At 52.2% G+C, this 19,084-nt stretch overlaps 5 protein-coding genes and 1 non-coding gene across 6 annotated transcripts; 4 read left to right on the forward strand and 2 right to left on the reverse strand.

The window, feature by feature from the left end:
- Nucleotides 1-383: 383 nt before the first annotated feature.
- Nucleotides 384-648, forward strand: B0T23DRAFT_369022 (uncharacterized protein; the record flags this gene model as incomplete). The annotated part of the gene is made up of 1 exon (XM_062836489.1): nucleotides 384-648. Exon 1 carries the CDS (start codon nucleotides 400-402, stop codon nucleotides 643-645), a length of 246 nt encoding a protein of 81 aa, XP_062696663.1. The 5' UTR covers nucleotides 384-399.
- Nucleotides 649-1,684: 1,036 nt separating this feature from the next.
- B0T23DRAFT_409170 (NAD(P)-binding protein) lies at nucleotides 1,685-3,391 on the forward strand (the record flags this gene model as incomplete). Its single annotated transcript, XM_062839362.1, has 6 exons — nucleotides 1,685-1,718; nucleotides 1,755-1,826; nucleotides 1,858-1,955; nucleotides 2,121-2,243; nucleotides 2,301-2,964; nucleotides 3,029-3,391. 6 exons carry the CDS (start codon nucleotides 1,685-1,687, stop codon nucleotides 3,265-3,267), a joined length of 1,230 nt encoding a protein of 409 aa, XP_062696664.1. The 3' UTR covers nucleotides 3,268-3,391.
- Nucleotides 3,392-5,421: 2,030 nt separating this feature from the next.
- Nucleotides 5,422-5,516, reverse strand: B0T23DRAFT_t63. Its single transcript has one exon. It is a non-coding gene; the product is annotated as a tRNA-Ser (tRNA).
- A 185-nt stretch (nucleotides 5,517-5,701) lies between these two features.
- Nucleotides 5,702-9,093, forward strand: B0T23DRAFT_369027 (uncharacterized protein). Its single transcript, XM_062836490.1, has 4 exons — nucleotides 5,702-6,116; nucleotides 6,289-6,393; nucleotides 6,473-7,157; nucleotides 7,214-9,093. Exons 1-4 carry the CDS (start codon nucleotides 6,093-6,095, stop codon nucleotides 8,893-8,895), a joined length of 2,496 nt encoding a protein of 831 aa, XP_062696665.1. The 5' UTR covers nucleotides 5,702-6,092; the 3' UTR covers nucleotides 8,896-9,093.
- Nucleotides 9,094-10,726: 1,633 nt separating this feature from the next.
- Nucleotides 10,727-14,731, forward strand: B0T23DRAFT_391696 (uncharacterized protein; the record flags this gene model as incomplete). Its single annotated transcript, XM_062837956.1, has 1 exon — nucleotides 10,727-14,731. The coding sequence occupies one exon, from the start codon at nucleotides 10,727-10,729 to the stop codon at nucleotides 14,729-14,731; it is 4,005 nt and encodes a 1,334-aa protein (XP_062696666.1).
- A 718-nt stretch (nucleotides 14,732-15,449) lies between these two features.
- Nucleotides 15,450-18,815, reverse strand: B0T23DRAFT_433995 (uncharacterized protein; the record flags this gene model as incomplete). The annotated part of the gene is made up of 1 exon (XM_062840481.1): nucleotides 15,450-18,815. One exon carries the CDS (start codon nucleotides 18,813-18,815, stop codon nucleotides 15,450-15,452), a length of 3,366 nt encoding a protein of 1,121 aa, XP_062696667.1.
- Between the last annotated feature and the right edge of the window lie 269 nt (nucleotides 18,816-19,084).

The raw sequence follows: 19,084 nt of genomic DNA on the forward strand, positions 1-19,084 counted from the left end.
TCCCGTCAACGGCAGGCAAGTGGGGTAGATTTCGGGTGCCTGCTTGGCAGCTTAGCTCCCGCTTCAATGCCGAACGTTCGCTGTTGACCTGAACCTCAACTGTTTGACTCCCCGCATCGGGCATCTCACACGATGTAGTGAGAAGTGAAATACCGGCGAAGTTCTCGCTTGGTCGGCATCCACCTCAGCTGAACTCCACGCTCCTTCTTGTCACTTCTATTTTCTGGCCTTGGAGTCGTGGGAAATTGACCAAGCCGGGAGACGATCCAACGGCCAAGCCTCCTCGCTCTGCCTCCAACACAAGGAGATGAAGCATGGCCCCCAATCCGCCCAACTCATCGACACAAATCTGGTTGACCGGACCCAAACTAGGCTGAAGTGTTTTTCCTGTCCTTCCAAATGTGGTTACCGTTGGTATTGCTCATCACCAACTCTCTGTTTCGGGCGTTTTGCTTTGGAGACCTGGTCATTCGGTCTCGCTATCCGAAATATGGTGTCGTCAATCCCATATTCCCATCACCGTTACATCACAGCCCTGCAGTTCGAACCGAGTCCAAGGGACTATGCGAAGGGACATGCAAGTCATCACGCATCAGTCCGTCTCAGTCTTGTATCCACACGGCACGGGTGTTCCTCGCAAGGTAACAGCTCGAAGACTCCTTTCAACTTGGTTTCAAAGCCCACAACATAGACTTTGGAGGGTATTTTGAAGCCTGCGTGTAACCTTGGACAACTCGAGTATTCCTCCTTCAACTCCTTGCTTTCAGCTCTCATATTTACCCAAGACTCGGAGAACTTGGCACCTGGACTTTGCTAAGCCTCGAGTAAGACCACTCAGGAGCGCGCCTCTCCGATCCAGTATTAGCAAGACTTCACCCTCCATCATCTTTCTCAACGGCGTCTAACGCCCACAATGCCCTATCACCATCCTTGCCAGTCCTATTGTCCCACCTTTTTCGTACCATCTCGCAACCCTCAAAGCCCAGTACTTCAGCATCAATGTGGCTTGGTCCTAGGGTGGCTTTGCTATTCCCAGATATAACACTCAACTCCATGGCTTCCAACACTTGACTCTGACGGTGACAATTTGCAGTGGTTCTTCTTCATCTTTAATATGTCTTTTGATTTCTACAATTGGTCAATCTGGCTCACTTGCCACATTTTCGAGTCTTTTCTTAGGAACTATCCAAACACTCCAGCTTCCAACTCCAACTTCTATTGTGGTTGTTGCTTGGCCTGGGGACAGCCCTACGGGAGATGATGCGATCTACGGTCCGGGTAACCCTGAACCTCGAATCAGATTCCCACCAAAGACGCCATAACCATGCGTTTCAACTCTGGTCCGCTGCATATTCTCGCAAAGTTGCAAGAACTCTACGTTGAGAACAGGACTCCATCACCATGCCCCGCTCGTGCTCACATGGGAGAACTATTATTGACCCCATTCTGCCCCGACTGCCCCCGACTCCCGAGTCGTGAGATCAGAGTATGGCTAAGCGAGAAGCCTCTCGGAAGAGCCCGCAAGTTATTCAAACTGCCGAAGCGTGGGGTTTCCGCGGTGGCCCATTACGGCGGGCAGCTATCTCGTGCAGAAAAGGGCCAAGCGGCAGTCCTTCCATTTGATGACATGGGGTCGTCGGTATGGGCACCGTTGGTCCGCATATTTGGGATTGGGTAGGTCAACATGTTTCGATGTCATGCCATCCTTGAAATGATCAGTTACGCCGCCAGCCGGAGCCAAACCGCCTCGTAAGGAAAGGCGTTCTGGTGGGGGAACCCGGTGTGGGATGTCATCGGTCTGTCGCTGCCGACTTCGATCTTCACCTGTCGGTTCTACTCCTGTGCCGTTGGCTTGAGATGCTACCCTTTGTTATTCTGCTTGCCTAACTCTCCTCCTGGCCCCTTCCGGGTACGCCGTGCCTCTGGGTTGCTGTCGTCAGGGTTTACGGTTCTGTGTGAGACGATGATACATCACGAAGCGACGACACCTTCGGGTTCCCATATAAGTTCAACAACATGACCACTTCCATCTCGAACATTATCTCAGATATCAGCATCATCAACAAGTCGGGCATCGACCCCAACTCTCTCACTGTATGCCTCACTCTACGATGCGCCAGAAAGCCTCTCAACAGCCTGCTGCCATGATGAGGATCGCTATCGCAGGAGGCGGCTCCTTTGCCTACATCCTCGCCCAGGAGATCTCCAAGAGTGCTCATCCCGTTCTCATTCTCACTCGACAGGTAAGTTTTCCCTTTTAGCCACTGTGCGTTATTGACCTTTTACAAACAATCATCCAGCCCCATCCCGAATTCGAAGAAAACATTCCTTCCTGCCAGCTCGCCATGGTAGATTTCCAAAACGTCGAAGAACTGCACTACGTCCTTCGCGGCGTCGACCTCCTCATCTCCACCATGTCCAACAACGAGCAGCTCAACCTCATCGACGCTGCCCGCCGCGCCCGCGTCCGGTGCTTTGTCCCCTCCGAGTTCGAGGGGCCGCTTTCCCACCGCCCACCGGCCAACGGAGTCGACCCGCTCGACAATCGCGGCTCCCGCGCCGCTTTGGACCTTTTGGAAAGCTGGTCCCAATCCCGCTCTCATCGTATGAACTACACCGTTTTCTCATGCGGAGTCTTTATGGAAAGGTTTGCCCGCGGTGGACTGCAGCCTTGGGGAATCGGAACGCAGCTGGGGTTGATGGGGCCGATGCCAACGAGTGATTATTTGGTGAATATCGAGCAGGGCACGGCAGAGGTGGTGGAGCGGGATGCCCAGGGACGAACGGCATTTGTGGCTATGACGAGTATGTATGATGTTGCGAGGTTCGTGGCGGCGGCGGTGGAGTTGACGGGAGTGGGAGCGTTGGGATTACCGTTGGAGAGGTGGCCGAGGGAGTGGAGGGTTAGAGGGGATTGTATGGCGGTGGGGGAGGTGGTAAGGGTTTGTGAGGCTGTGAGGGGTGGTGAGTTGTTTTTCTATGATCCCCCATGATATGAGTATTTTGCTAATGACTCTCAAACGAACAGTCCAGTTCAGCGTCACAAGACGGTCCTACCAAGAGGCCGAGGCCTGGGCGAATGAATGCCAACGTGCTGGCGATGTGGGGACATTTCTCTACTATCAGAGGCTGTTGCAGACTGCTAACGGGCGGTATTGCATTCGCTCGACGAACCTTGGCGAGTTGGTTAATCAGAGCGAGAGGACGGCTTTTCAGCCGATGAGATTCAGGACGTGGTTGGAGCAGGTTTGGGGACCTGTTCTGTAGGTGTCTTTATGCGGATAAGCTTACGAAAGGATGTGGTATGGGTTGAGCATATAGAGGTGGAGTTGAGGGAGGATTACATGGTGTTTTGGCATACGCGTTGGATCTCATACCCCTTTTGTTTGGCTTTATTTTCTTTTCTTCTTTCTTTTTCTCTTTTTTTTTTTTTTTTTCCCTAGCGCAGTAGTAACTTGTCTTTTCAAAAATGTTGCGTTTGGGTTTGTTCATCCGTCAAAATGATGAATACGCGCACGGGAGTTACTGGCTTGTGGTCGTGTTAGTGGGAACCCTCCTTCACGTCTTCGTCCTTTGGTTACCCCATAGATTTCCAGTAAGGTATCTACATCTAATTGCCCACATTGAAGTTTTCAATGTACAAAATACATTTTGTTTTCTTCCCATGTTCAAAATGAAGTTTCTTTGCTTCTTCCACACCAGATCAAGATGTTTGTTTATGCGCGTCAAGCGCGGAGCATAAGTATCGGAAACTTCAGCTCTCTCCCCGATTGCATACCGATGTAGTTATCTGCCCCCAATATACACTCTGTCACCTTCTTTCTGAAACCATCACCAAGTCAATCACCTATTCACCTATATGTTCGTATATGCCGTTCAGCTTACCCTCAGCGTTGGGTTCTTGCAACCGTCTGGATCGAGACATGTTCAGCCCGCTCAGGTGCAACCCTAGGTACCTCTAGAGAACTTGGTCGGCACATCATTAACCCTTCTTTACCATCGACATCGGCAACGGCAACGGCAACGACAACGAGAACGGTTCCAGTCGATCTGCCGTAAAGGATAATGCCGCAGTGCCGTTCGTGCCGCCTGTTTGTTCGTGCCGTGCCGTGCCGTTTTTGGGAGGGGTTTTGGGCGGCTGGGATGGACAGCTGAACCGCCGCTACCACCACCACCGCTTATGTGCGTGATGGTAGGTGGAGGTAGCTGTAGTGATGAAACAGGCACCACAACAGCTGAGTCGAACTTGACAACGGTTGATAACTAACTGTACTGTGTTTGCAGCGTGGGGTTTTTGCTTTCGGGGTGTTTCATAAATGGTTCGAGTTTCGAGGGGGGATAATATGTCTACGACAGACGGGTCACGGCGAGTCACGGTGGGTCATGGCGGGTTGGAAAATATCGTGCATGCCGTTCGGATCTGAGCAAACGGGTGTAACTACATTACTTGGGTTGGTTATTGAGATTGGAGAGATTGGGTGTAGGATGAAACTGTTGATACCATGTCAACGGTGAACTGTGATCTAATGAGATGATATGTATAGTCTGGTGGTGATTAATTTGTTAGGTAGCTCAAGACCTCTTGTTAACTTCCTTGAGTGTTTGCATATCAAACTGATGCGTGATCTTACCTTGGTAACTTGGATACCTACGCTATTACTTGTGTTGCACATGTCATATTAAACTCTGCCAATGCCTTTTGTCATTTGTGCTCAGCTATTCAATTTGTCGTAGTAAGGTTTGGGACAATTCGGGAGAGATTCCGTATAGTGTACCAGGAGTTCTAAGCTACCAAGAAACAAGCCAGCATTGGACGGTAGAGTTGCCACTTGCCAGCTATGTACAACTAGAGGTAGTAGAGATACGCTCCTGGTCGTTGCCGAATTGTTGCTATCTCGGTCACCAACCCAGTACCTATGTCTGAGGGTCTTGCATATCTGTGACAGGCGATGCGAGTTCGATACTCTGGTGTATTTAATATGTTGAACCAACATGTACCGACCAAATGAGTTGTCTCGGATGATCCGACTGTGCTGGCGCTGGCAACCATCACCAAGTTCTTATACGAACTCATCGTTTTCAACAACGATGATGAGCGCTCAAAGCGATCTTTTTCGAAGCGCTTGATTCCCGATTTACACAGCATACACCCGGACGAGCCCCAGCCCTAATCACTCATATTGCACACATTGCGCACACCCAACTCGGTGTTTTGTGGCGGAAGGAGCGATGTAAACGCACTTGCCTTTCTTGACACGCATGAAGTGGGTATCGCACCTTTTTTTGCACATTGCATGCAAAACCACCACACAACAAGCGTTCAACGTCCAATTCGACCGATATAAAAAGGAAAACATCAAGAACATCAAAAAGGAATCATTTAGACGTCAAGAACAAGCAAAAAAAACTAAAAAAATCAAACGTCGCCTGCATGATTCGAACATGCGCTCTCGAAAGAACTGCCTAGCATATTACGTAATAGCAGGGCAGCGCGTTAACCACTCCGCCAAAGCGACTAGTGCTTGTTGCTGTTGAATTAGTGCGTCCATAATGCAGCCTATATATGGCATTCGACGTGCAGCCAACCAACCGCCACAACCCAGATTTCTAGAACACTGCAAAAGACTAAAAAGGGAAGCGTCGGTCGGTCTGTGGCTGTGCGGAGTCGCGCTTGGCTTTCCTGATCTTCGGGCACCTTCCCTGTCGCCGTGCGTCACCTTGAACTGCAGTTTCCCATAACGTGGCATTTACTGGCGCGGCAATGAGGTCCAGTCCACAATTGACAGTCGGAATTGCCTACAGCACCCTTGAACCCCCCAAACGTGACTGACTGCCTGCATTGTAGAGGTAGACTAGCTGCTCAACTTGCCTGCTTACGACCACTGATCAGATATTCTAGATACCTCCTCCTGTCTTTCCACCCCGACGACTTGTTCACTCGATCACGAGTTCCCATTCCACTTCCACCCACGATGATGGCAACTTAATGCGACCCCTCTCCATTGCCAAGTCATAAATTCCACCTCTTGTTCTGTTCCCTATCGGTTACGGTTCCGCCATCCATCGCTGCACACCAAAACCAAAAGGCCAAGATGCGGTTGGCGTGGTACGCAGGGGTAAGTGGAAGCTCCCCCAGTTGATAGCTAGTAGGGAGAGAGAGAGAGAAGCTCAGCTCCAGCTTCCCCGGCCATCCATCTCTCAACTCTCCAGCTCCAGCTTCACCTCCAGATTTACACACACCCCAGCATGTGGATATACACTCAAACTAACCATGGTCAACATGCATAGTGCTCGACGGCCCTGGCGGCCTCGGTCATCCTTTCGGCCTTCCATCAACGAGCCAACTTCTACTCTGCCGTTGTCCATCTGGGCCAGAGCAGCCTCTCTCTCGTGGTATGTGTCCACCACCTTTGCCACCCTTGTGTTGATATCCCTCCGGTAGCTGACGTCGCCATATTCCCCCTACCAACAGGTCCTCGTGAACCTAATCTTCGTCCTCTATGGAGCCGTCATGTACGGCCTCCAGCGCCTCTGCTTCGGCCCCCTCCGTCCCGTCGAGATCGAGCAACTGTACGAACGCGCCTGGTTCGCCGTCACCGAGACATGTCTGGCCATGACCATCTTCCGCGAAGAAGTCGGCCCCTTCTTCCTCTGCATGTTCACGGCCCTTGTCACGGGCAAAGTATGGGGCTGGATAGGCGAAGGCCGCGTCGAGGTCTTTGAGCAACAGCCGCCCGCCAACCCACGCCTGTTCCACACCCGCCTGTCCGTCTCGCTGCTCCTTAGCGTGGCCTACAATGTCGGGATGCTAAAGTACTGCATCGATACTGTGGTCCAGCAGGCGCGTCCTACCATGATGGTCATGTTTCTGTTCGAGTTCGCCATCCAGACGGTGACTTCGAGCCAGACGGCCATCCGGTATCTGTTTTCCATGTGGGAGCAGCATATCACGCGCGTGCAGACGAGGAATGGGTTGGAGCAGAGGAGACGGCAGATTAGAGAGCGCAGGGCGGACATTCTGAGGCGCAGAGAGCAGGGTGATGCCGAGGCGGAGAATGAGGAGTTGCCGAGCGAGGATGAGGTGGAAGAGATGGATATCGAGGTTCCTGGCTGGGATGCCAAGGGACTCTACATCTTGTCGTTGGATTTGGTTTCTGGTAAGTCGGGCAACTCTTTGCCATGCGCATGCGCAGTACACTAATCATGATGACAGACTTCCTTAAGCTCTGCATCTACACGGCATTCTTCGGCGTCCTCATAACCTTCTACGGGTTGCCCATTCACATTATCAGAGACTGGTTTATGACGACGAGGTCGTTCATCAAGCGACTCAACGCCCTGCTTCGCTACCGCCAGGCTACTCGGGACATGGATCAATATGCCGACGCTACTGAGCAAGATCTCGGACAAGACGACACCTGCATTATTTGCCGAGAAGAAATGCGCCCTTGGGACCCCCAGGACCCTGTTCGTCTCGAGCGTACTCGTGCCAAGAAGCTGCCCTGTGGCCATATTTTACACCAAGGATGTCTCAAGAGCTGGCTGGAACGCCAGCAAGTGTGCCCGACCTGCCGACGACCGGTTTCTAGGGAAGGTCAGCAACCGAACCGAAATGCGCAGGGAGGAGAATTCAATGGACTCAACCATCCGGCCGGACAGAATCAGCAACCTCAGCAACAGATTAACGGTCAAGCGCCCGCTAACCAGGATCCTAATGGCCTGCTGCCAGGCAACCAAAGAAACCACCAGAACAACGGAGTTAGAATGTTCAACTTGGGTCCTATTAGGTTAGGCTTTGCACAAGGCCAGGATATTCAAGAGATGGCTAGGAGAATGGGTATCCCGGAGGATATGGCTAATGGCCATCAGCCCTTGAATGCGCAGGCACCACCACCACCACCACCAGCAGCACAACAACCTGTTCACGGACATGGTGCTACTGGCATGGAGCAGATACAGGCGCAGCTGGTGGAAGTCGGGCAGCGTCTGGATCAGGAATTGAGGGAATTGAGCGCCACGATAGGACAGTTCCGCTCGTTGCAGAACATCGCTACAGAGCTGGCTCGGGTACGCCACGCTCAACAAGCGCAAGCTCTGGGGGTTACACTTCCTCCTGAGCCAGTACATATCCCACCATTCCCGCAAAATATCACTAGACATGGCGCTGCGGACTGGGGCACGGCCATTCCAGCTGGAAGTCCCGACTTGCCCGAAGGAGTGGTGATCCCTGAGGGGTGGTCGCTGCTTCCTTTGGAGCGGTTGGACGGTGGTGCTGTGGCTCCTGGACAGAATTCCGGTCAGGTCGATCAAGCTGGTCAGCAAGGAGATGGTAATACAGCAACGCCAGGCACAGCAACAGCAGGACCGGTGCCTGAGCAGCGCACAGTTGTGGGACCAAGGTCCGATAATACCGCTCAAAGTAGAGCACAAAATCAAGCCCAGGGAAATACAGGCCCTGGTCTTTTAACTACTACACCACCCAGCCGACCCATCACCCCCACAACTCCCACAACTCCCATGAGTCCTGCCGAACAGCAGCAACCAGCCACCGACACTTCATCACCAAAACCTGCCGGGACTGTAGAGACGCAAGCTCCGCGCTCATCAGAATCATCAACATCATCTACTCAACCACAAAGCAGACTCCAGAATCCAGTAACGATAACGCCGGACGTGAATACTGGGCCCTTGGGAGGGATGAGCGCAGGTTGGAGCTTCAATAACGTTCCACCGGCTACGCAGCCAGAGGCATCCCGGCCCAGCAAAAAAGAGGGGGAAGATGCTGAGGCTGACGACCGTTCGTCTATTGACGTTAGTGAAAGTTATAGACTGAGGCCGAGGCCCGCTCCCGCTGCGGTTGAGGATGCTGAGGACGAGGAAGCTTCTAGGAGCTGAGGGTCACAAAGATGAGACGATTTGATGATATCCTCAACGGTGTTTTGGGGGAAATTTCCCACATCCGTTTGTGCCCAAGATAACGGCTGATAGAGCGTTCAGTGGTGGCAGCGGTACCATGGAGATCTTTCTCTAGTCGGTTATACCTCTAGTTTCAGCCATGTAGATTTATAAATCATAGTTTATTGTTTTCTCTCAGCCTTCGGGCCTATCCTCGCCTGAGCTTGACATGAAAATTTGATGCGTACCTATGGGCCGAAACATCGTCGAAGCCGCAGCGCACATTTCACTTGATAGAAGAATACCTACACGCGCACATCTCGGATTGCAGCACTACAGCAGGAGCGGCGGGACGTCGATGATGGACGGGATCTCTCCGGACTCCATTCGAACATGCAGACGATGTTGTCGGGATTCTCTCCAACATTGTTCCCGATCTGCCCAAGATCATCGTTGAGAACGACCGCATCCTCATCGCCGCCACCTCGATCCCGGCCTACGTGTTCTGTTCAACCCTGCGTTCCAAGTTCCTTTTCGATACCGCATTGAAGACCACCCTTGCGTTGCTCCATCAACTCTCCCGCCTAACTAACAATCAAAAGTCATGGTAGAAAATGTTATTGATGCCTTCAATACATCCCGCGATTGCGATCGCCTACGTAGAGGTAAGTAGAAGGAGAGGTACGTGCGGTTTTGCCCCTGAACCCCCCTCCGAACGTCCCAGCGGACCCAAACAGGGACCAACCTTGACCAACGATGTATGGAAGTTGTTCATCTGGTGTTTTCCGAAACACTGCGCCGCGTGTCTGGATCACAGTACTTAGAGAGGATGGAGCGGGGAAGCTGTCACGGAGGGTTCGCGGTGGACATTCTGTTCATCTCGTTGTCCCGAGGGGATGACGGTCCACAACGGACAACAGAAAACTCATCATCAATCGCCTGAATCCCATGGCCAAGTAGCGACCTATACTGGGCTGCTCATGGCAAGTTGTCATTCTCGGACCGATCGATGTAAACAGTCAAAACTTTGATCTGGTGACGGCGAGTCAGTTGTGTTTATGCGAAACATGGATAACGGCCAGGAGGAAAAAAATGTAGAGGTAGGTACCAGGGAGAAGAAGAAGAAGGAGAGAGGAGAGCGGATGTGTCGGGTCTCGGGCACGGGGCGAAATCAGATTCTGATCGGTTCATCTCACCACCGAATCGAAAGATAGGTACACGAACGGAAAAAAAGATAATCTAAGCGCCGCTGTAAGTTTGAAAAGAGAGAAACCGAGTTGGGACGCATATCGGTCAAGTTGGGGCTTAGTATATTTCCTTGCCGTTGAGTAGGTATCTGACCGCCGCGGTTCGTCATTGACGGGACTGGCGGATCTAGAACGAGACTGACGGGACAGACATACAAAAAGGTTCGAGGTACGTACATTTGTGTGAATTCCATTGTTTGTGTTGCTTGGCCTTACGCGCCTGCGGCATTGTCCTGGACGCCGTTGGCTCGAACCGACAGAAGCTTTTGAAGTTGGCTCACGTTTGAGCTTAGCTTCACTGGTTCGATCGTTCGTTTGTATAATAGCATGAGTATGATGGGATTAAATGTTGTTGCTGACTATGGGCGCAGATTGGAAGGTATTTGACAAGAAGGGCGTCGCTCATTCACTTCCTGAGAGTGAAGGAATTGGTTACGACACTCGGCCTGTTGCGGTTCCTCGAAGGGATTAATCACTCGGGTACGGCAGCAGGGATATAACGGAGTTCGACTTCGCGATCGCTTCAGTAGCTTCACTCCGTCGAAACAGGGCTTTCCGCTTGCCAAGCGCGAGGAGGAACGAAGATGGCGGCGCGAGCTATCGTCGACCCATCGTCATCCTGGGCGAGTCTCTTACCTCCATCGCGGTCAAGGTCAAGGTCAAGGTCAAGCTCACGGGCGTGGAAGCCAAAACCGACCGGTGTACACCCCAACCACGAATCTCGACTCCAAATCCAGACGGGTTCGCGAGCAGGCCCACGAAGCACCACCTCCCTCGTATCCAGCGGATCCAGGAACACCACCACGACAACCCACTACAGCGGCGGCACCGTTCTCCGCCGTTATAACATCACCGCCAGCACCACGACAACAACCAACGGCGGTGACGCCATTCTCCCGGACTACACCGCATCACTATCACAGCAACTTGCCTCCTCCCCTCCCCTTCTATCCCTCTCCATCCCATCTTCCACACCCCCTCCAGTCCCGATAGACTGGTGTACCCACCCCTCAGCTCCTTCCGACCATCATCATCATCCCTGTCCACATGGCTGTGACCGCCCAGAGACACCCATAACGAGCGTCTCCTTTCCTATTTCCAACCCCGTCTCCCACCCTCTTACCGACCCGGTTACGGAACCAATCTTTCCCTCTGATCCTCTCGACATATTCCCGACCAACTCCACCTTTTCAGAATCAGGGTTGAGAGCGAAGAGGTTAGCATTATTAAGGAGAAGCAGCAACTTTAGTAGGGAGTGGAGACATGATCCCAAGCGGAATAAGAAGGCCCAGGAGGCGGCGAGGAGAATCATTGAGGGGTGTCATCCACGGGAGAAGAAAGGGGGGATGAGGGATAGGGTTAAGAGGTGGGGGAGGGAGTTGGGGACTTTGAAAGGGTTGAGAGGTTCGAAGGATGGGGGTGCTGCTGCTGCTGCTGCTGCAGGACGGAGAGGGGAAGAAGGGGAAAGGAAGAAGGAAGCGAGGTGGAGTTGGAAGCGCGGATGGAAGGGAGATAACGGACTGGGGGAATCCGGAGGGCATAAGTCAAAGGAGAAACCGGCGGCGGCAGCGGCTGCAGCAGCGGAGCAGACTCGGTGGCAGCTTGCACTTGGCCCTGGGGATGAGACCACAAGTATACCAGCACCTTCACCGGTACCAAAGCCGCCGCGAAACTCGGTGGTCATGGAGCAGTTGTACATGGCTGAGGGGATTGGTGTTGGCTCGACCAAAACAAGTTCCGGCTCTAGGAGAAACCGCCTGGGGCAGGCTGAGGAGAAGGATACGGCCAACCGGAAATATGCAAATAATGCAGGCCAAGGCAGGGAAGTGCATGAGCATGAGAAGATGCAAAGCAAGCAGAAGAACCGGACCTCCGGACTTTGGAAGCGGGGCATGGAAAAGGTTAAAAAGCTGCTGGTTTTGTCGACGGACAAAAGCAAGGCACGTTCAGCAAGTCGGACTGCAACATCAACAAGGCCGTACAATGCAGCAAAAGCAAAAATTGTTGATACGAGTCTCCTGCATCCACACTGGAAGGGGAGGCACCTGGGCGAGGTGAAAGGTATAAACGACCAACATCCTTCTTCCGAGTCTCCAGCGGGAGCATTTCTTCTTCCTTCATTACTCCCACGTCCAAAACATTCTTTTTCAAAATCAGCAACTATGGAAGTGCCAGAAACGACAACAACAATGGCCCGGGACAACAAGACAGATAAGTCCGACAATGAATCCATGGTGGCGCCCCCGACGACTTGGTACATCGACGATGACGAAGTGAGTCATTTCGAGGAAGGGAAACGACCCAGGTCAGCCGAGGAAAAAGGCAAAGGAATCGATTACAGTCTGTACCACGAGGATTCCGTCTTCAAGATTCAAACACGTGGTTTCCCGCCTCCTCGTCCATATCCGGGCCCAAAGGAACGGTGCAAATGTTACAACTGTACCAAGACACTTCTTTTGCGAGAAACGGCGCCAGCTGCGAACCAAGAAAACGGTTCATTAATGCAGACATATCAAGGACGGGTTCCATCTTACCAAACGACCACCTCCACGCGCTCTTCGTGGTCCATTTCCAGCAACCAAACGCCACCCGAAGACCAATTCCCACCTCGACCCGCACTTCGACCCTCGCCAACGTACCTAGGCTCATTACTCCCACCATATCAGGACACATGGGCGCTCCCACCGCTGCAGATTTCAGGGGACTTTAGCAAGGCGCCAGAGTTCACTGCTTTTACTCACACACCCACAGGCCGTCTTTCAGGGACCTTTCAGAAGTCTGTGGCTCCTAGGAATGTGACTCCTTCCCGTTATGGCAGTCACGGTGAAGAGGAAGACGAAAATTTTTGGTCGGGAACTCGCAGCAAAAACAGGCATGGTGACTCTGTGAAACCAGGTTTTCATGGTTTTATGAAGGGAGGAGAAACTTATTATCCAGCAGTGAAAGAACTTACGAAGAACTTGAAGACGAAGAGCTCGAAGACTACGACGAGCGAACAGATACCGACGAAGGCATGGACGGAGACATGGACGAAGACACCGACAAAGACACCCCAGAAACTGGCTGGACCACAGAGAACAAATCAGTCGCAGAGGTTACTGAAACACCAGAATCACCCATACAGCCACCGGCAAATCCTAAAAAGCGAAGAAGATCGTCCGATATCGAGCTCATCCAGACACGTTTCCGCCGAGGTCACTTCCAACACAACTTTCGATGCGAATCAAGGATACTACCAGGGGATTAACACACAGGAACATGAATACGAACATGAACGGTACGACGAAGTAAACAATTACCTCTACGGCCGAGCCCCCTCATATGTCGGTCCTGGCCAGCGAACGCCCGACATGTTCTTTGCCCGTACTCCTCCACTTGCTTTAACTTCTTCTTCTTCTTCTTCTTCTTTGTTCTCTTCTGCTTCCGCCCCTGTTTCCCCTGCTCTGCTGTCCCATGTTTCCGAAGAAGGTGACAGCAACACTGAGGAAGAGGATCCCGAGATACACGACAACCTGGGGCACCAAAGCAACGACAAACATGGACGCAGTCATCGAAACTATTACAGGCAAAGTAGTAGAAACAACAAGAGCAACAGTAATGGCAATCACCGCTCATATAAAACCTCTTGGTCTCTAAGTATCTCTATCGTTTCTACCAGGGCTAGAAGTCCCCGCGGCTTTAGGAACAGCAAGAGAGAGAACAAGAAAAACAGCAACGGAAGCAACGCCCACGCCGGTCCGAGCTCTTGGCACCACGAAACCAAAATCTCAAGCACAAACAGAAAACGATCCCTAACCACTTCCACAACCACCACAACCGGCTCTTCTCGCGTCTCGTCCCTCGATGAAATCACTACCAACGACAATTCTTCCTCAGCTCCCAGAACGTATTCCCATTCTCAAACGCGCAGTGATCAGACCACCACTGGCACTACTGGCACTACTGGCACCATGGACAGTGGAAACGACAGTAGAGGTACACTAGAGGAAGAAGAAACAGGAGACAGCGAGAATGGACTGTTAAGACATGCGAGGACGGCGTCGTTTCAGGTGGAAACGGATTTGTTAATTATCCCGTTGGAAGGAGTGGAGGAGTATGTTGTTCCACCACCATCATCATCATCATCATCACATTCGTCCTCTGACAGTAGAGGTAGAGGTATTGATGGCGAGTTCGAGAGTACCTCTAAGCATGGTATTGATGGTTGTCTAGAGGTACCATCTGATGATGCACCCGAAACCAACATGAATGGAGATGGGGAAAGACGAGGGTGTGCAGAGGGAAATAGAAAGAGAGACGAAGGAGGAGGAGATAATGTGGAAGGTTCATGGGAATGGGAAAGGGGAAGGAAGAGAGAAAGAGAAAGAGGAAGAGAAGGGACGGGATATAATGACGTAAGAGGTGAATATGAATATGGGAGGGGAGGATGGCGGATCGTGGATGGTGGGAATGGAAGGGTGAATGAAAGAGGAGGAGGAGGAGGAGGAGGAGGCATAAGCATCGAGGTTAGGGAGCTGAAAGACGAGGAAACGGAGACGGAGACGGACACGGAGAAGGGTGGGTCCGTTACTCCTAGTACTGGACAGTGAGGACGGAGAGAAGGTAGGGTGGTTGAGTAGGTATTTTACTTTCGGAGAGAATTCTATGTGTGGTTACCATGGAAGGTAAAGGAGTGATCTCTGAGGGATGTTTACCAAAGTGCTGATCCTTGTATTAGGTTTGCTGATGGGTAGTGAGTGGGATCCGTAATTGGCTCGCTGGACTTTGCGACTATCTTGTCTCTGAACGGAAGACAGGATGAGAAAGCTCCTCAGAGCTTCTCCTACCAAAGGTACGTACATTCTCAAGAAACTGTTGTGGTAACACACGACTACCTACGCTCGAGTGTCACTACGTCCTTTGCTAAACCAAAGGCATCAAAAAGATTCTTGTGTGAGACCAGCTGAGCAACAACGCCGTAAACCAGATGTGGCTTTTTTGTTTCTTTTTGTTTGTACTTGAGCCTCTCATCCACGGTAATACCCAAGTCAAGTCAGAAACATAGATAGATAGAGGCAACTTAAGCTAAACACCGATCCGTCCTTTCCCCACGCTCAACACTAACGCCCCTGTCCACTGTGTAACGCCAATGTTGGAGTCCCTAGAAGAGCACTATTTCCCTTTTCGAATCCATGGCCAAAGCACTTTTGATACCTACACGTACACATATGAACTTTAATTTCTTTTCGCCCTGTGCTTTTTATTCCCTCGTCATCCACCCCACTTTCCCACCCCTTGAAACTTCCCATTCCCATTCCTAGAACTTCCTTAACTCTGACCCCTCTTGACCACTTCCTCTCCCAAACTCCTCACAGTCTCCAACACCTCCCCAATCAACATCGACGCCTCCTCCCTCTTTTGATCCTCCTCCTCCTCTTCCTCATCTTGACTTCGTTGACTTCCTTGACTGTACATACCCCCAGTTGAGTTAGACTCGGGAATGGAGTGCATAGAATGCAAAGAATGCAAAGACCGCGACTGCGATTGAAGCGAGGGGCGTATGGACTGGGCGATAGAGGTATCTAACCTGTCTTTGTTGTTGTTAAGGAGGAAAGAATGGATTTCGGAGAGGTGGTCTTTGCGGGAGCGCTCGGTTATTGGGTTTCTTGTTGAAGGGTGTGTGACATCAGGGTCAAGGTCAGGGGTGGAGGTCGAGGTGGAGGTGTGGGAGTTGATGGCGTTGACTATCGGAGTAGTGGTGTAGGTGAAAGAGGAGATGGTGTTGGCGTATGTCGGGTGGGGGATCTGGGTGGGAGTTTGGTCATGATGATGGTTCTCGTAAAGGTGCCCCTGGGTGTCATCTAGAGAGGCAAGGCGGTGATTACCTGTACCTGTAGTTTCGGACTGGGAGTTGAAGTGGTGAGCTGTGGAGAGTGGAATGCTGGAAGCGCTGGTGCTTGAGGTGAGGCCGGTTGTGGCTTGCGTGGATCCAACCCGTTTATGAGACTTCTCTTTACGGGGATGGCGAGGATCGATCCTTCCCTCCTCCATATCCACAGCCCGGGCTTTCTGGATGCCACTCCCTTCTTTCCTCAGACTGTTCATCCTCTTGTGCGAATTCAAAAACTCTTCCACATTGCCCCTCGCCATCAAAGAACCCTCCATCTCCTTGTCTTTGTCTCTGTCCTCTCCCCGACTCTTGTTCCTCCATCGAAAATGTCCTCTAAATCCTCCACCACCCTTTGGAGCATCCTCCAACTTTGGCACCTTTGTTACGGATCGCGAAGGGTAAACCACCACGGTCGCACTGGTTTCCGTCTTTCCCACTGTCGTTTCTTTTCCCGTACTATGTGCTTCCCTCTTTTCTGTTGGCGTTTTTTGGCCCCCGCCCTGATGTTGAGAAGAACTTTCTGTTCCAGATTCCGATTGAGAGACTAAAGAAGAGCGAGCCGATCGGGTGGCTGAGTACGGGATGCTGATGGGGTTGCTGATGCCGGCACTGAGAATGGGAACGGGACTGCTGATGGTTGCGCGGGTACTACTGAAGCTGGCGGCGCTGTTGGCGGTGGTGGGCGTTTTGAGGCTGTCCACAGAGTCGGGACTGGAGAGGGAGGATCTACTGTGGCGGCTGCGGAGGTGGCGGAGGCCGGGGAGGTTCATGGCTGAGAGGTGGAGGCGGCGGCTGCTGTGACGGCGGTTGCCAATATTATGTGAGTCGGAGTGACGGTTAGAGGGTTCTTGCTCTTCCTGGGTTTGGTTTTGTTGCAGAACTTGATGGGGTTGTTGGTATTCGGAACTTTCACCTGGTGTGCTGGCGCTTAACGGCATCAGAGAAGAGTGACGACTGTGACTAGATAGTGTCTTCTCTTTTCTGATTTCTATCCGCTTCTTGATCTGCTCGAAAGCGGATTCAGCTTTGGGTGTATTCTCCTGGCTGCCTCCAACGTCGATAGCTGTAGCTGGGGAAGAGACCGCAGAATCGGTCGGAATTCCGCTATACAATCCGTCAATTTCGTCTAACGAAGGACCATTTGGTTGGGTCTGACGACAATGATTCCCCTCGGCTTTCTGTTTACGCACTTCTTCGTCTACGTATTCCGAGGCCGAGTCCCAGTCGACTTGCGATGTGCTCGCATTCACAACGAGTGATGACGAGCTTGGGTCACGAGATTGGCTGTGTTCATGATTCAAGAAGGGAAGGTCTGCTTCCTTGGCTGAAGAAGCTTTTGGGGTATTCCCATTCGAGTAGTTATCCTTACCCGCTGTCGACAAAGGGGGGGAAACTGGCTGGTTGGAACCCCTGGAGGGCGGGCTCTGACTCTGCCGATACAGAGTCGGTGGGGATTGGGGCGTTGGAGGTTCGGGCCTGACAGAAGCGGATGGTGAGGGCGGAGGGTGACCCGCTGTCAGTATCGAGTACTTCAGGGGAGATGTGCACTTGGAGGATATCGACCTGTTCGGCAAGCGAGTCGGGGTGCCGAATGACAAACTTCCTCCGGAAACGTCTCTAGACACTCTGCTCGGAGAGCGGAAAGGGATAGGAGGTGCTGGTAGCGGAATTTGCTTGTCGAAGGCGCATGATGCCCTTGCCGAGACATCGGTTGTTCCCGGCAGAGGTAGTTGGATCTTGGGGATATCACTTGATGTTGTGATATTGGACTCAGGGTAGGCCTCTGGGCTGTAAACCTCGTCTTCGTCAACCCAAAGGTTCCGACGGACTCCCCACCAGTAGTCCTGGACTTCCTTTGGGTCGCGGCGAATGATTGGCTTGTCTTCGGGCATGGCGATAATTTCGCTCTCTTCTTCCTCCAACGGCGGGCTGATCGAGAAGTTCTCGAGCTCGAGCATGAGCTTTTCCAAAGCAATGACCGAGGCCGAGGACTTTCTGTGCGTGAGACTCGGTCTCTTCGTTTGCTGTCGTACGGGTCGCGGGGCACTTGTGGTAGGCTGGATCTCGGTTTGGGCCGCCGCAGTCTTGACTCTGTCCTGTCGTTTCGTGATACGGAGGGGTATGTTTTGTTTGTCGACGTCGTCAATCTCGTCGCTCAGCTTGCACTCGTCGTATTCCTTCTTGCATTTCTTCTCTTCGGGGGAATCCTTGCCTTCATCCTCAAAACCGACAAACCCATCAAGACACCTCGCCAAAGGCTGGTTGAAATACGACTTGTAATTCACCAGCGTCAACGAATCCTCCTCGTCTACACCAAAGGGCATGATCGAGCTCATCTTTGGGATGACAGGTGTCGAAACGCTTCTGGCACCTTCCATGCCAGCTCCTGCGTCACTATACCCCTCTGTCCCATCCTGCCCATGTTGACTCCTCCTCGCATCATGACACTCACTAACCCCTCTGTCCCGACCCTTACTACCCTTTACTCTCCGAAAACTCGTCAGATTCGCGCCCGTCGAAATACTGCCTCTGATGGTGCTACTTCTCGGCGTAATCGGCTCGAAAAGTGGTGAGAGGGATGGCTGCTGATTGCTCGCCGCGCTCTCAAACGACGCGATTATGGATCGGACGGAGCGGTTGTTTACTTTTGATCTCTTGGGGGTGGTGACGTCGCGGTTGAGGTTAGACGAGAAGCTGTGAGGGAGGCCGCGGGGGAGGATTTTGCGGTTGAGGATGCTTTCTTGGGGCTGGGGAGGACATGGAGGGGGTGATTCATCGCCCATCGGGGCGATTGGGGTGTCCATCGCGCGAGTCAGTCGCTGAGGAGATCGAGATTGTGGATGGATTTGCGTTTGTAGTTGTGATGATCAAGCTAGTCGAAGGAGCTTGCGACATTTCGGGTGAGTTGTGGAAAGTTGGTAGGTGGTGGATCGGTTATCTGTCCAGTCCGTGTGCTCCTCATGGCGGCGAGGTGAAGGTCAAGAAAAGGTCGTCGAGTTCAGGTTCTGGTGGAGGGAAAGACCAGATGAAAAGTGAGCGTAATATTTCCACCCGCTTCCAAGCTCGAGGACGG

Source organism: Neurospora hispaniola (assembly GCF_033458365.1).
Source record: "Neurospora hispaniola strain FGSC 10403 chromosome Unknown B0T23scaffold_1, whole genome shotgun sequence".
NCBI lineage: Eukaryota > Fungi > Ascomycota > Sordariomycetes > Sordariales > Sordariaceae > Neurospora > Neurospora hispaniola.

Excerpts from the sequence above, each read along its gene's own strand:
- B0T23DRAFT_369027 (XM_062836490.1), top strand. The coding sequence starts at position 6,093 with ATGCGGTTGGCGTGGTACGCAGGG. Across the intron at positions 6,117-6,288 it reads GGTTGGCGTGGTACGCAGGG|TGCTCGACGGCCCTGGCGGC; the intron begins GTAAGTGGAAGC and ends CAACATGCATAG. Across the intron at positions 6,394-6,472 it reads AGAGCAGCCTCTCTCTCGTG|GTCCTCGTGAACCTAATCTT; the intron begins GTATGTGTCCAC and ends CCCTACCAACAG.